The following is a 14,673-nucleotide window of genomic DNA, read 5'->3' on the forward strand; positions in this document are numbered from 1 at the left end:
TCTACGAACATTTTATCCATAGTCCTTCGTGGTGTGCCTCACCTGCAAATCCTGGTCTGTCAGTCATCTGCACGATGGCGTACCTTGAAATACTTCCTGGTGTGAGGCCTAGAACTCCTAAGCATCCCTTGGAACTAGCTTCCAGGATGCCCTGCTGCACAATGAGGTAAAGAAAGATACTAGGCCTAGCTTAAAAAGGCCAGCACACATTGTTAGACAGGCCCATGCACCCTACTTTTATTTATATATGTATATAAAAATTGTATTGCTCACTAATTGACCAGTTCTCAAAGCTTTCCCCAAGTCTCACGTTTTGTCACTCCCTGGATGTCAGAGAGGTGAGACTGCCAAATCATAGTATGTCTGCCAAGGAGTCACACGCCTGGTATTGATAGTACATGAATTTGGCATAAAGCATGAGTTTTTCTTTAAGGATTACATGATAGTATTAAGGAAAATTAAATCTTCTGCAGAGGGTGAAAAGGGCAAATACTTTTGCTAAGAGGTTTCACTTAATCCCTGTCCAGAAAAAGCAATCTGAAGGGTCAGTTTTAGAAGGCAGAATTACTGTTTTCACCTTTCAGATAAAATAAGGGCACATATCAATGAGTAGAAGTAAAACTAGGACTTTTACTCATCATATCTGCTTACTTACCAAAGAAAAACAACAAAAACACCTCACCCTATCCTAATTGCTAGCTCTGACAAAACTCAATCTAGCAAAGTCAAGATGGGAGGGTCTTTCCTTGTCCTACATCAACAACCATAATAAGAGTGCTGTAGACCTAATTTTGCTTTTAATTACATCTGTGCAACCCCTACTTCAAACTATGCTCTCCCTTATACCCATTGCATTCAGGTGTAATAAATTGTCTTCAGTGGGGTTAGGCAAGTAAATGAGGATTGAATTCAGTCCTGTGATAGTTAACAATGCTGTTGATATGTGAGATGTAGCGCTAATAAGTATTTTCTACAGGGGTTTTTTTAAATGACAATTTTTTAAATTATTCACAGATTTTTTTTTTCTGGTTTTCAGTTGATTTCAGTTTTTCAAAACCCAGAACGTTTTGGGGGGTTTTTTGTGAAAAAAAAAAAAAAACTAAACTTCAAAAAACATTTTCCCATTACAAAAGGCATTTTTGTTTGTTTGCCCTAGTAAGAAGGAATAAAATACCCTCACTTTGTCATAGCAGTTTCCTCTGCACTGCTAACAGAATTAAAAGTATATGCAAAGCTGATGCAGTGCCAATAGTTAATCCTTTCTATAACAGCTGTCTTCCACCTCCAACATGGAGCTGTGTCTGCTGCCTCAGTATCCTCTCGTAGATGGGCTTCTCGGGAAGCTATCCCTGGGCTACCTTAATATGGGCACTTCATAACTTTTGAGTGCTCAACGTTGCCACTGTTTTAAGCATTTTTTGTGTGAAATGTATATTATCACTGAACTAAGAAGATGCGGTGCTGAATACACAGGGAGCAGATTTGTTGCATGTGTTTCCAACAGACAGAAGCCCTCTCAGGTTTCACACAGAGAAAAGACTCAAACGTGTTGAATTTACAAGTTTACTTTACCAGGATGAATAGCTTTTATGATAAATCCGATGTTGTGATGTTGGGAGGGGCTTGTATGGCCATGGTTACAGAAGCGTGTAAAAGTGAATGTGTTCTAGTGTCTGATCAGGAGCGTATTTATGAATGACTTTAAAAGTAGGGCATGTATCTGGCTGTGCTATATGAGATCCGAGTTAAAAGGCACGGTCAGAGCAGGACGGCCTGGATTCCTTACTGCAAACAATCCTCATGACAAACTTAGTACCAAGTGCTTTATTTACAATGTGACTAGAACAGCAAATCCCCACAGTTACATTCTCCCAAGGGGTGGGGCGGAGGGTCTCACCACTCTGAAATCTAGATCTTCACTAGTCCCTTCTTCCAAACTACCCATCCTCTCTTCCTCCTCCTGTCCCTCTTAACTTTCCTCAGCTGATGAACTGAGCCACCTTGTTAATTGGTTTCAGAGTAGCAGCCGTGTTAGTCTGTATCCACAAAAGAAAAGGAGGACTTGTGGCACCTTAGAGACTAACAAATTTATTTGAGCATAAGCTTTCGTGAGCTACAGCTCACTTCATCGGATGCATTCAGTAGAAAATATAGTGGGGAGATTTATATACATAAAGAACATGAAACAATGGGTGTTATCATGCACACTGTAACCAGAGTGATCATGTAAGGTGAGCTATTACCAGCAAGAGAGCCGGGAGGGTGGAGGGGGAGGGGGAGGGAGAGAAACCTTTTGTAGTGATAATCAAGATGGGCCATTTCCAGCAGTTGACAAGAACATCTGAGGAACGGTGAGGTGCGGGAGGGGGGAATAAACATGGGGAAATAGTTTTACTTTATGTAATGACCCATCCACTCCCATTCTTTATTCAAGCCTAAATTAATTGTATCCAGTTTGCAAATTAAATTCCAATTCAGCAGTCTCTCCTTGGAGTCTGTTTTTGAAGATTTTTTGTTGAAAAATTGCCACTTTGAGGTCTGTAATCGAGTAACCAAAGAGATTGAAGTGTTCTCCGATGGGTTTTTGAATGTTATAATTCTTGACGTCTGATTTGTGTCCGTTTATTCTTTTACGTAGAGACTGTCCAGTTTGGCCAATGTACATGGCAGAGGGGCATTGCTGGCACATGATGGTATATATCACATTGGTAGATGTGCAGGTGAACAAGCCTATAGTGTGGCTGATGTGATTAGGCCCTGTGATGGCGTCCCCTGAATAGATATGTGGACAAAGTTGGTAACGGGCTTTGTTGCAAGGATAGGTTCCTGGGTTAGTGGTTCTGTTGTGTGGTGTGTGGTTGCTGGTGAGTATTTGCTTCAGGTTGGGGGGCTGTCTGTAAACAAGGACTGGCTTGTCTCCCAAGATCTGTGAGAGTGATGGGTCGTCCTTCAGGATAGGTTGTAGATCCTTGATGATGTGTTGGAGAGGTTTTAGTTGGGGGCTGCAAGTGATAGCTAGTGGCGTTCTGTTATTTTCTTTGTTGGGCCTGTCCTGTAGTAGGTGACTTCTGGCTCTGTCAGTCTGTTTCTTCACTTCAGCAGGTGGGTATTGTAGTTGTAAGAATGCTTGATAGAGATCTTGTAGGTGTTTGTCTCTGTCAGAGGAGTTGGAGCAAATGCGGTTGTATCGCAGAGCTTGGCTGTAGACAATGGATCGTGTGGTGTGGTCTGGATGAAAGCTGGAAGCATGTAGGTAGGCATAGCGGTCAGTAGGTTTCCGGTATAGGGTGGTGTTTATGTGACCATCGCTTATTAGCACCATAGTGTCCAGGAACTGGATCTCTTGTGTGGACTGGTCCAGGCTGAGGTTGATGGTGGATGGAAATTGTTGAAATCATGGTTTAATTCCTGAAGGGCTTCTTTTCCATGGGTCCAGATGAAGAAGATATCAATGTAGCGCAAGTAGAGTAGGGACATTAGGGGACGAGAGCTGAGGAAGTGTTGTTCTAAGTCAGCCATAAAAATGTTGGCATAGTGTGGGGCCATGCGGGTACCCATAGCAGTGCCACTGATTTGAAGGTATACATTGTTCCCAAATGTGAAATAGTTATGGGTGAGGACAAAGTCAAAGTTCAGCCACCAAGTTTGCTGTGACATTATTGGGGAATAGTGTTCCTAATGGCTTGTAGTCCATCTTTGTGTGGAATGTTGGTGTGGAGGGCTTCTACATCCATAGTGGCCAGGATGGTGTTATCAGGAAGATCACTGATGGATAGTAGTTTCCTCAGGAAGTCAGTGGTGTCTCGAAGATAGCTGGGAGTGCTGGTAGTGTATGGCCTGAGGAGGGAGTCTATATAGCCGGACAATCCTGCTGTCAGGGTGCTAATGCCTGAGATGATAGGGCGTCCAGGATTCCCAGGTTTATGGATCTTGGGTAGCAGATAGAATACCCCTGATCGGGGTTCCAGGGGTTTGTCTCTGCGATTTGTTCTTGTGCTTTTTCAGGGAGTTTCTTGAGCAAATGGTGTAGTTTCTTTTGGAGGCCTCAGTGGGATCAGAGGGCAATAGCTTGTAGAAAGTGGTGTTGGAGAGCTGCCTAGCAGCCTCTTGTTCAAATTCCGACCTATTCATGATGACGACAGCACCTCCCTTGTCAGCCTTTTTGATTATGATGTCAGAGTTGTTTCTGAGGCTGTGGATGGCATTTCGTTCCGCACGGCTGAGGTTGTGGGGCAAGTGATGCTGCTTTTCCACAATTTCAGCCCGTGCACGTCGGCGCAAGCACTCTATGTAGAAGTCCAGTCTGCTGTTTTGACCTTCAGGAGGAGTCCACCCAGAATCCTTTTTTGTACTCTTTGGTCACTCGATTACAGGCCTAAAAGTGGCAATTATTCAACAAAAAAACTTCAAAAACAGACTCCAACGAGAAACTGCTGAATTGGAATTAATTTGCAAACTGGATACAATTAACTTAGGCTTGAATGGAGACTGGGAGTGGATGGGTCATTACACAAAGTAAAACTTTTTCCCCCTTCCCCCCCCGCTGTTCCTCAGACGTTCTTGTAAACTGCTGGAAATGGCCCACCTTGATCATCACTACAAAAGGTTCCCGCCCATTCCCCACCCCCGCTCTCCTCCTAATAGCAGCTCACCTCAGCCTGCTCACTCTCATTACAGTGTGTATGGTAACACCCATTGTTTCATGTTCTCTGAGTATATAAGTCTCCCCACTGTATTTTCCACGGCATGCGTCCGATGAAGTGAGCTGTAGCTCATGAAAGCTCATGCTCCAATAAATTGGTTAGTCTCTAAGGCGCCACTAGTAGTCCTTTTCTTCTTGTTAATTGGTTAATCACTTTATACTTAAACTGCTACCTCAGCAATTTACCTCATGTGAGGAGACTTCCAAAGTACACAGAGTGATGAGTTAGCCTAAGGCCATTCACTGTCATAGGCACATAGACTGGAGATTACGTGGCCAGGTGCAAGTAAGGTCCTCCCTCGACACAGATTGATTGAAGTGCTGTACTGTGCCTCCAGGAGCCACAGTACGGAAGGTGCAGCTCCAGGAGAGTGGGAATAAACGTGGCTTTAAACCAGTTGTGCTAATTTATAGCAACCTCCCATGGACTCTTTGAGCTGCTCCACTGCCTGGAGTAGCCCAGAATCATCCACTCAGCTCCTGATATGTCCCTGCCTCTGCATGACCCCTGCAATTCTATGCGCTGCCTTTACAGGGGATTCTTGCACCATATTCCCTACTTCTGTACACCACTGCATCATGTATAGGGTCAGGAAACAGAACCTGCCCTTCTCTGTTATAGAGTTTGTTATATCAAAGTCATACTGTTTTCTATAACCCAGTAGAGGACTCTGTGGTGACACATTTATTTTCTGTTAAAGAAGCCAACTAAGATTCAAGAACTATATCTGAGCCTGTCTCTTTTATCCATAGTCTGTTACCCACATCCCCACAATGCCCATTAAATATCACAGATGGGTTTAAACTGTTTCCATTTTTTCTTTAACCAAACGTTCATAGAATTTGTTAAAAAACAGTTAGCTGAGGAGTAAAACAAAGTGAGCCAAATGTCTGTACATTACATTTTTTAATGTTGCATTTTATGACATTAGAAGGAGGCGGGGAAACAAAGAAGTAAGCCTCAGAGGCAGAATATAAATACAGAGTGTATGAATATATGCACAGAGTGCAGCACATTGCATTTGTAAATCATTTAAATGCCGAAACAAAATTTACAAAAGCATTTATAATTTCTTTATACATGTTGACCTTCTTTTAAACATAAAAATAGTTTAGTGAATCTTACAAAGATCAAAGCCTTTCACCCTTCACCAAGTTAAGGATGGTGAAGAAAGTGTATTATTTAGAAAAACAAAAACAAAATACAACTTCAAACAGGTACCAAAGAAATAGTATCTAGTCATCTTCGGTGAAATTCAGCCTCAGGCAAAAGGCCAGCAAAAAGCCAACACATCCTGAGACTTCAGTGGGCTTAAGTAGTGGGTGGGCTACTATTGGCTGAATTTTACCCCTAATTTCTGAAACTACTCCTCTCTAACATACTATTTATCATATACAATAATCAAGTGCCCCATTTCCTGCCCTTATCCAACAGATTTTTAAGATGTTTTCATTTACGTTATGATGGATATGAAAATAAAGTGTTGTGCCTCATGTCCCAATATGAGACCTCAATCCTACAAAGAGTTTTGCAGAATTAGCTTTATGCATTGTGAATGGCCCCATCAAAATCAATGGTACTATTCACATTGTGTAAAGGTAATTACATGCATAAATCATTGCAGGACTGGTGTCAATTCACATTACTGATATATATAAAAATCTCTTACTATATGTTCCATTCTATGCATCCAATGAAGTGGGCTGTAACCCACAAAAGCTTATGCTCAAATAAATTTGTTAGTTTCTAATGTGCCACAAGTACTCCTGTTTTAATTACAACACAGAATACAAAAAAAGTGTAGAGTCCTCACTTTATACTTTGTTTATTACAAATATTTGCACTGTAAAAATGATAAAAGAAAGTCTTTCAATTCATCTCATAAATACATTGCACTACAGTACTTGTATCATGAAAGTACAATTTACAAATATCGTGTTTGTTACATAACTGCACTCAAGAAACAAAACAATGCAAACTTTACAGCCTACAAGTCCACTCAGGCCTACTTCTTGTTCAGCCAATTGGTAAGATAAGGTAGTTTACATTTACGGGCGATAATGCTGCCTGCTTCTTATTTACAATGTCACCTGAAAGTGAGAACATGCATTCACGTGACACTTTTGTAGCCAATATTGCAAGGTATTTACGTGCCAGATATGCTAAACATTCATATGCCCCTTCATGCCTCGGCCACCATTCTGAAGGACATGCTTCCATGGTGATGACACTTGTTAAAAAAATTAATGTGTTAATTAAATTTAAGACTGATCTCCTTGGGGGAGAATTGTATGTCCCTTGCTTTGTTTTACCCACGTTCTGACATGTGTTTCATGTTATAGCAAAGAAGGTACCAATGTGAGATTTCTAAAGATCGCTACAGCACTCGAGCCAAGGTTTAAGAATCCGAAGTGCCTTCCAAAAATCTGAGAGGAACGAAGTCTGGAGCATGATTTCAGAAGTCTTAAAAGAGCATCAATCCAATGCGGAAACTACAGAACCCGAACCACCAAAAAAAGAAAATCAACCTTCTGTTGGTGGCATCTGACTCAGAGGATGAAAATGAACACGCGTCAGTCCACATGGCTTTGGACTGTTATCAAGCAGAACCCATCATCAGCATGGATGCATGTCCCCTGGAATGGTGGTTGAAGCATGAATGGACATGTGACTCGTTAGCACATCTGCATGTAAATATCTTGCGATGCCGGCTACAGCAGTGCCATGCAAAAGCCTGCTCTCACTTTCAGGTGACATTGTAAACAAGAAGGGGACAGCATTATCTCCTGCAAATGTAAACAAACTTGTTGGTCTGAGCGATTGGCTGAACAAGTAGGACTGAGTGGACTCATAGGCTTTAAAGTTTTACATTATATTTATTTTTGATTACAAATATTTGCACTGAAAAATGATAAACAAAAGAAATTGTATTTTTCAATTCACTTAATACTCTAGTGCAATCTCTTTATCATGAAAGTTGAACTTACAAACGTAGAATTACGTACAAAAATAATTGCATTCAAAAATAAAACAAAGTGAGCATTGTACACTTTGTATTCTTTGTTGTAATTGAAATAAATATATTTGAAATGTTGAAAACATCCAAAAATATTTAAATAAATGGTATTCTATTATTGTTTAACAGCACGATTAATTGCTATTAATTTTTAACTGCTTGACAGCCCTAAACAAAACATGTTTACATGCTACTGTATTTTAACTTGTTGCTAAATGTACCCAAGTTAAAGACCATTTACACAGAAAATAAAATATTTGTCCCATGATGAATTATTAGAGTAAGGAACTTGCTGTATGATGTGTGTATGAGATTATTATGAGTGTAAGTGTTTGTGGAATCAGACCTTTAGTTTGTGTTCATCATGAATAACTGAGCTCCATGCCACAACTCAATAAATTGTTGAGGCCTCAATTCAGCAGTCTATCCCTGTTCAGCAAAGCACTTAAGCATATGCCTAAATGTTTTGCTGATTAAGGACTAGTTTTATTTAAAAATTAAATGTATACTGAAGTTCTCCAAAATCTTAGCAGTAAGTTTATCATACAGCAGTGTTTGCAATGGTGTGAGAGCTGACACTTCCAAGAGAGAGGTATTTTTATGTCTGTCATAAGCTGCTTATTTTAAAAATTATGTAGTATTTTATAGTGCTACTTGCGAGTAATGTCACTTGCATTTGTGAGTGTATGCAGGATCAGACTTCAATCTTCTGTGTAAGTTTACCAGAACTCCAAGTACATTTATAGGGAATTGGAATCCTAGGATGTTCAGCTGCGGAGTATAACCATGTTTGCATGTATTTAACATGAATATCTATCTGGATTTTTTTCCATCATAATCCCCAAAGACTAAAGACAACTGTCTCTCATCTGAAGCTCATAAGCACCAGGGGCTTCTATCCCTGATATCTCTATCAGAGCAGTTAGTCTATGCATTCCATTACCGAATTTTAAGTTTTAATAAGATTTACAAAACAATCCAAGTATGAAATTTCTAGCTTCAATCATTAGCTGAATATAGAAGTTCTGATTATAACTTATGATATCATGCTGGGGGTTTTCATCCTCATGTAGCTAAACAGCTTCACTTATTTTGTTCTAAGATATCTGGCCTCAAACAAAGTGCAAAAAAGAAACCTGCCTGAGAAAGATAAGAGCAACTGAAAAGGAAGGACTACAATGGAAGCTGGAACTCAAGCTTAACAAAAAAGTAGCAGGCACTACCATGCAACCACCCATTGATACCCAAATACATGTCAGCCAGATGTTCATATTATCACCACCTCTTTGTAACAACTGAGAGGTGAAACTGATCTTTGCTAATTTACGTATTTTCACATACAATAAGAAAATATGGTTTAACATTCATTTTAATTTAATCATGTAAACACTATGTACACTTTAGATTTTCTTTGGACTTCTTATTCTATGTTATGTTACTGGACAAATAGCAGCATGAAGCACTTAACGTCTTCAAAGCACTGTACTAACATTAACTACTGTTAATCCTCATCCCCTTCTGTGAGGTAAATAAAACATACACCATTAAAAATAATCAGTTACTGCAGCATTGACTATGTATCGTCTAAGTTAAAACAGATACTGCAGAGAAGCATTTATACCATAAACATGGTAAATATTTACCATTTAATGGTGCTTATTGTAACCAGGTATTATCTCATTTTATAATTGGGACCTGAGAGTCACAGCGGGAGATTCTCATCTGGTGTATATGGCATAGCTCCATTGTCTGCAGTAGAACTATGAAAATTTACATGAGCTGAAGATTTGGCCCACTGAAGTTAAGAGTCAGTTTTCTGAATGTGGCCTCTAATTTTAGGTGCCACTCTTCAGACATCTAGAGCCTAATTTCAGAGATGCTGAGCAACCAAAATTTAAACCGAACTCCATGGTTGGCACCTTTGAAGCTCCGGCTCCAGGGCCTATGTTCTCAGAAGTGACAAGTAATTTTAGGTGACCAACTACACTGATTTTCCCAAGGCCACAAAGCAAGTCAGTGTTATAGTTGGGACTTGAATGGAGAAAAGCTCATCCCATAAATCCCAGGCTCAGTCTATTAATCCATAATCCTTCTGAATATGCTAGCCTTCATGTTAGTCACTACAAGATCAAAAGCACTGGGGGGAAAAAAAAAAAACTGTAGATTGACAATAATAAGCGAAGTAAATTCTGGCACAGTATGAATCAAATCTGGTTCTGATGTCCAACACTCATTGAGAGTTTTTGGCGTTGTAAGCGGTTGTAAGAGATTCACGGTGGCATTACTTAAAGAAGGTATATGTACCCTGTGTCCCAGGACCCTTTGGACTTTTGGCACTATTATCTTGCTTACATAACTTGCTGCATTTGCAAACACTTTAAAAAATCTTCTGCCTCAAGTTATTTCTTTGGAATCCCGGAACAGATTCATTGTGACTGCTTGATTATCTGGCCAGTGGTGCAGAATAACTAAGCAACAGCTGCATCAAGCAAAAGAGCCCCAATGTTACCAGTACTTAAGCGTTCACGTAAAGTTAGCACATGGGCTAACAGCTGGCAGCATCAGTGCTTAGGTTGTTGCACAGCCTCAGATAAACTGTGCTTTCAAAAACCAGGATGGGTTGATGCAGCACACATACCCTTTTTAAGGAAAACCAGGCTGGTAAGGTTCATAGTTTTAAGTTTTAAAATACTGTTCTAGGGTAATTAGAGTACTGTGTAAAACATTGCTTCAGAAATAAACTACCTTGATTCTAAAATAATGCATGCAAAGTAAAACGAAATTCTATCATCTGTTTTTTCAGTGCTGTGGCGTGCGTGTTTATTTAAATTAAACTAAATCTAGTATTCTGAATTTGCATCATAAGGAAATCAAACTTTAGATTCTGAACCATTTTATAAAAATCTGATGTTTGTTAAATAACCAGAGATTCACATTAAAATTTAGATAATTCTATAACACTGAAAAGGGACAGAATTTGCATGCTGTTAACAAAACTGAGGAATGCAATTACCTTATAGCCATCAATGTACATTGGGAAAAATTCTGCCCTCGGTTACGTCTGTATAACTGAGAGCAGAATTTAGCCCCTGGTTTGTAACTGCAGCATTAATGACAAAAAACTTTTATAATTAAGAAAGGAACTTCATTTGTTAGGCAACACTGGCTTCCAGCATAACAAGAGGGGAAGAAGTGTACCAACCCCACTGAGTGGACAGTTGTTTGGACAGAATGAATACATACAAAATATGAAAAACACCATGAGGTTTAACAGGTGAGGGATATTGAATATCATGCCATTGGTTATGATTAAAAAGACTTTACAACTCTCCAGCAATTTGCCCTTGGGAGTTTGTTCAAGTGAGTTTCTCTACTAGAAGTTCATGGATAAACTGGAAATGACAGTGGTGCTGTAAAAGTGTAGGTAGAAAAACAGTGCAAGGCCAAAGGCTGAACATTTTAATTTGTCATGAGTAACCCCCAACACTACCATTACCGCTCCTAAAGAAAACACATACATAAAATACTCTCAGCTTATCATAAATCACATTGGCCTGCATTGTACTCTATGTTTAGAATGTACTGACTACCTTCCTGCTTCACTTAGAAGCTCTGGATGAAGAATAAATACAGTCTTTCAGACTAGTACACTGTCTACCTTCCAGTCATTATTGGTAGCAAATACATTCAACATTAATTTTTTTCAAAGAGAAGCAGACACTATTATTTAAGGCCTTTGTCCCTGTTAGTCTGTTCTGCAGACTATGCTTCCTTAAAATAAGATGTTTACCACTGTTTCAGCAGCCAGAGAGCGAAGTTGAACGAAAAGGTCACATTTACAGCTGCCAAGAAGGCAAAGTTCCTGAGGCTTAGCCAAACAAAATAAAATTGATGTTCACTTTAGTTTTCTCTTTGTAGTCTGGGAGGGAGGGTAGGCTAGAGGATTGTATACCTTTTTCTGACTTTGCATCACATTTCATTCTCCTTACAGCCCTTGCCAACTGGGGTTGGAATTACTACTGATTGTAGAGAAAATGCATGTAAATTGCCACAAATATCAAATGCACAAACAGGATCCCATAACACAAGTAAGCACCAACTAATGGTGGTATAAACACCATGGATCAGAATTTGATCTCAGTTATTCCCATGCAAATCCGGAGTGAAGTCCATGAGCTTCAGAAGAGTTAGGGATCTGGGACAAAAATGGGAGATTGGTCCTGCTTTGAGCAGGGGGTTGGACTAGATGACCTCCTGAGGTCCCTTCCAACCCTGATATTCTATGATTCTATTCTGAATTTACATTGGCATAGTTCAGATCAGGATCTGAATCATGCTTGCAGTGAAGAACCAAATTAAACTAGAACATTAAATAACAGCCTTTTAGAGACATAAAGTAACTAATAAATTAATAACAGTGCTCTTTACCCTTTTGGGGGATAGAAATAATAACTACCAATGAATACAGCTAATATTTATCCAGGGATTTGTGTTAGTTGCAACAATTCTAAAAGGGTTACTTGGTGGGTTGGGTTGGCCACATCTGAAACCTGTATGAGTAATTTTTACAAGTTTCTTGTTGCTACCCTGTATAACCTGTTTAAAATGTATAAAGAACTCTGTGTGTGTGTGCGCGCGTGCATAATTATTATTTATGTACTTTGTGTGGGTACATACATACACACACCATACATATACATACATGCATCGTATATGGTTTCCTGCATATCCTATGGGAGATGTAGCATGGCCTTCGCTAAAACATTAGATTTGTTTCCAGAAGTTTACAACATCCACAGTACTCACAAAAGGCAGAGGGAAATGGAGCCACAAGTAGATAGAGCAGTCAGCCCAAGAATGAAGAGCCATGTATATAAACCTAACATTTCAAGAAAGATGTGCCATGGTTGACTTGTAACATCACCTTTTAACACAGCATATACAAGACAGTGATTTCCACTGAGGCATTGGCAAATGAGGTTTTTTTGTTGTTTTTTTTAAATAGGAAAGAATATTTTATTGGTTGCTACTGCTCCCACTGAAATCAATAGTAAAAATACCATTGACATCAACAGCAGCTAGTTTGGCCCTTTTTTCATAGTAATGAATATCCAATTAAGATCAGAGTGTGCAATAGCTATATCATCTGGTTTGTGCCGATTGTGAGATGCACATGGTATTTTCACAGTTAGGTAATACACCTAAATAATATAATTTAAACATAGTTTAGTGTGGTGTAGATCATTGGTAATTTTGTAATACACCAAAAATCACTGGTGTGGCATAAGTGAGTGTGTTCACTGTAGTACAATCCATACAATACGTTTAGCTATGAAACGATAATTACCAGAATCCATTCTTGGTAAATATCCTCTTCATTATTTCTCTAGTATTCCCCTGCCCCCACCTGCTGTGGCATCTGGTTGAAGGGAAGTTATCAAATATATGTAAATATATATGTTATTTTAAGTAGGTCACAAGCCAACAGATAATGGCAACATGCTTTTTCTTCTTTTACTTTATAAATCAGCAGAGTACTAAGAAGTGGGCTTGTTCATTTGCCTGTACTCCCTCTACTGGCTGCATGACTGGTTCTGCAGAAGCAGAAGACCAATATTGCATAATAAATACATGCTCAGATTCTGGAAGATCCCTCTTTCTACAAGATTTTAAAAGTTTTAAAGGGGGATCATATTTGTGGCTGAATTACTTGACAGTGACCTTTTTTTAAAAATTACATTTACACACTACAATCCCCCAGTCATTTCCTGAACTGTGGTTTGCAAGCAATATAGTGGTCTGAAAACAATAGGCACTTAGCCTCAAAGTTGGCAAGTAGAGGGAGAATTATTTGGTAGGTATGGCACCAAAACCCAATCTTTGTGCTTTCTCACATACATCTACTACATAGACTGAGGAAGAAACAGACAGTTTTAGGTTGTCGGTGGGGCATGCTTTTTCTTTTTGCCCCTGCAGGATTTGCAGACACAGCAGATGATGCATGGAGATGCCACAAGCAGCAAGGGAGAAGTCACCAGCGCTATGATACCCAATCCCACCAGGATCCCCACAACCTGCAAAGTTTAAAGGGAAAAAAAATTAACCAACAGGAAAATAAAAAGTGTGTATGTGAGAGTTGCAATCTTGACAGATGATTGTGGTGAAGGAGATTTCACCTTTCCCTTAATGTTTGTCATTGCTCTGTTTGAGCTGGTTATCAGCATACCTGTGTTCTGTTCCACATAACTGAGGCTCGAGAATGACCCAGTTTGTTTCTGCAGGGGCCTCTGTCATAATGTCGTAAGAAGATATCATTCTGAAAGATAAAAGAAAAACTGTACTGAGCAGGTCACACTAATGTGGGGAGATTAACAGGACAGGAGTAGAACATTTCTGACAGTGCAGTAAAATTAACTGTTCTGGCAGAGAAGTTTGCTTGCCTGTTACTTAATTACTTTGAGAAATTAAATAGGAAACTTTAGATCTATAAGACACACTGTCTAAGATATTTCATATCCCTAATATTTATTTTCTGTATTCCTAATTTTTCTCAGTTCTCTAGTCAGTTCTTCCATGGACTTAATAGGCTGCTCTTTAAAATAGAAAGTCCCCACTTTTCTCCCACATCAAACTAATATTTATCAAACTAATTACTTTATCTCAACAAGATGAGGGGCACTCAGTTTCCAAACACCCTCCCCCTGACAGTTCCCCTGTAGCTTGAGCCCTGCTTTTTCCATTCATTCTTTAACCTAACTTTATTGTTATATAAGCATTACCTTGCAGTAAACTTTGAATACCTGAAACTTTAGGGGGTTTATAAGAGCTATATTGTAACCATGCAATGACTACACCTTGTCAAAGAAATCATTTAATTGCCTTATCTTTAACTGATTAAAACCAGCTAAGGGCATATCTACAGACAACTATCACAGCTTCACATGTTTAGACTAC

At 39.3% G+C, this 14,673-nt stretch overlaps 1 protein-coding gene across 3 annotated transcripts in view; it reads right to left on the minus strand.

Annotated features, from left to right (window-relative positions):
- Positions 1–7,836: 7,836 nt before the first annotated feature.
- The window catches only part of RNF144B (ring finger protein 144B), a 75,620-nt gene continuing 68,783 nt past the window's right edge, over positions 7,837–14,673 (minus strand). For all 3 annotated transcript variants that reach the window (XM_073331903.2, XM_073331900.2, XM_073331901.2), the window contains 2 exons: positions 13,946–14,035; positions 7,837–13,793 (listed from right to left, as the gene is read on the minus strand). In XM_073331903.2, coding sequence (XP_073188004.1) covers positions 13,653–13,793; positions 13,946–14,035 — 231 coding nt within the window. In that variant the 3' untranslated portion in view covers positions 7,837–13,652. The remainder of the gene's footprint in view (positions 13,794–13,945; positions 14,036–14,673) is intronic.

This window comes from Lepidochelys kempii, chromosome 2 (genome assembly GCF_965140285.1).
Source record: "Lepidochelys kempii isolate rLepKem1 chromosome 2, rLepKem1.hap1, whole genome shotgun sequence".
Taxonomy (NCBI): domain Eukaryota; kingdom Metazoa; phylum Chordata; order Testudines; family Cheloniidae; genus Lepidochelys; species Lepidochelys kempii.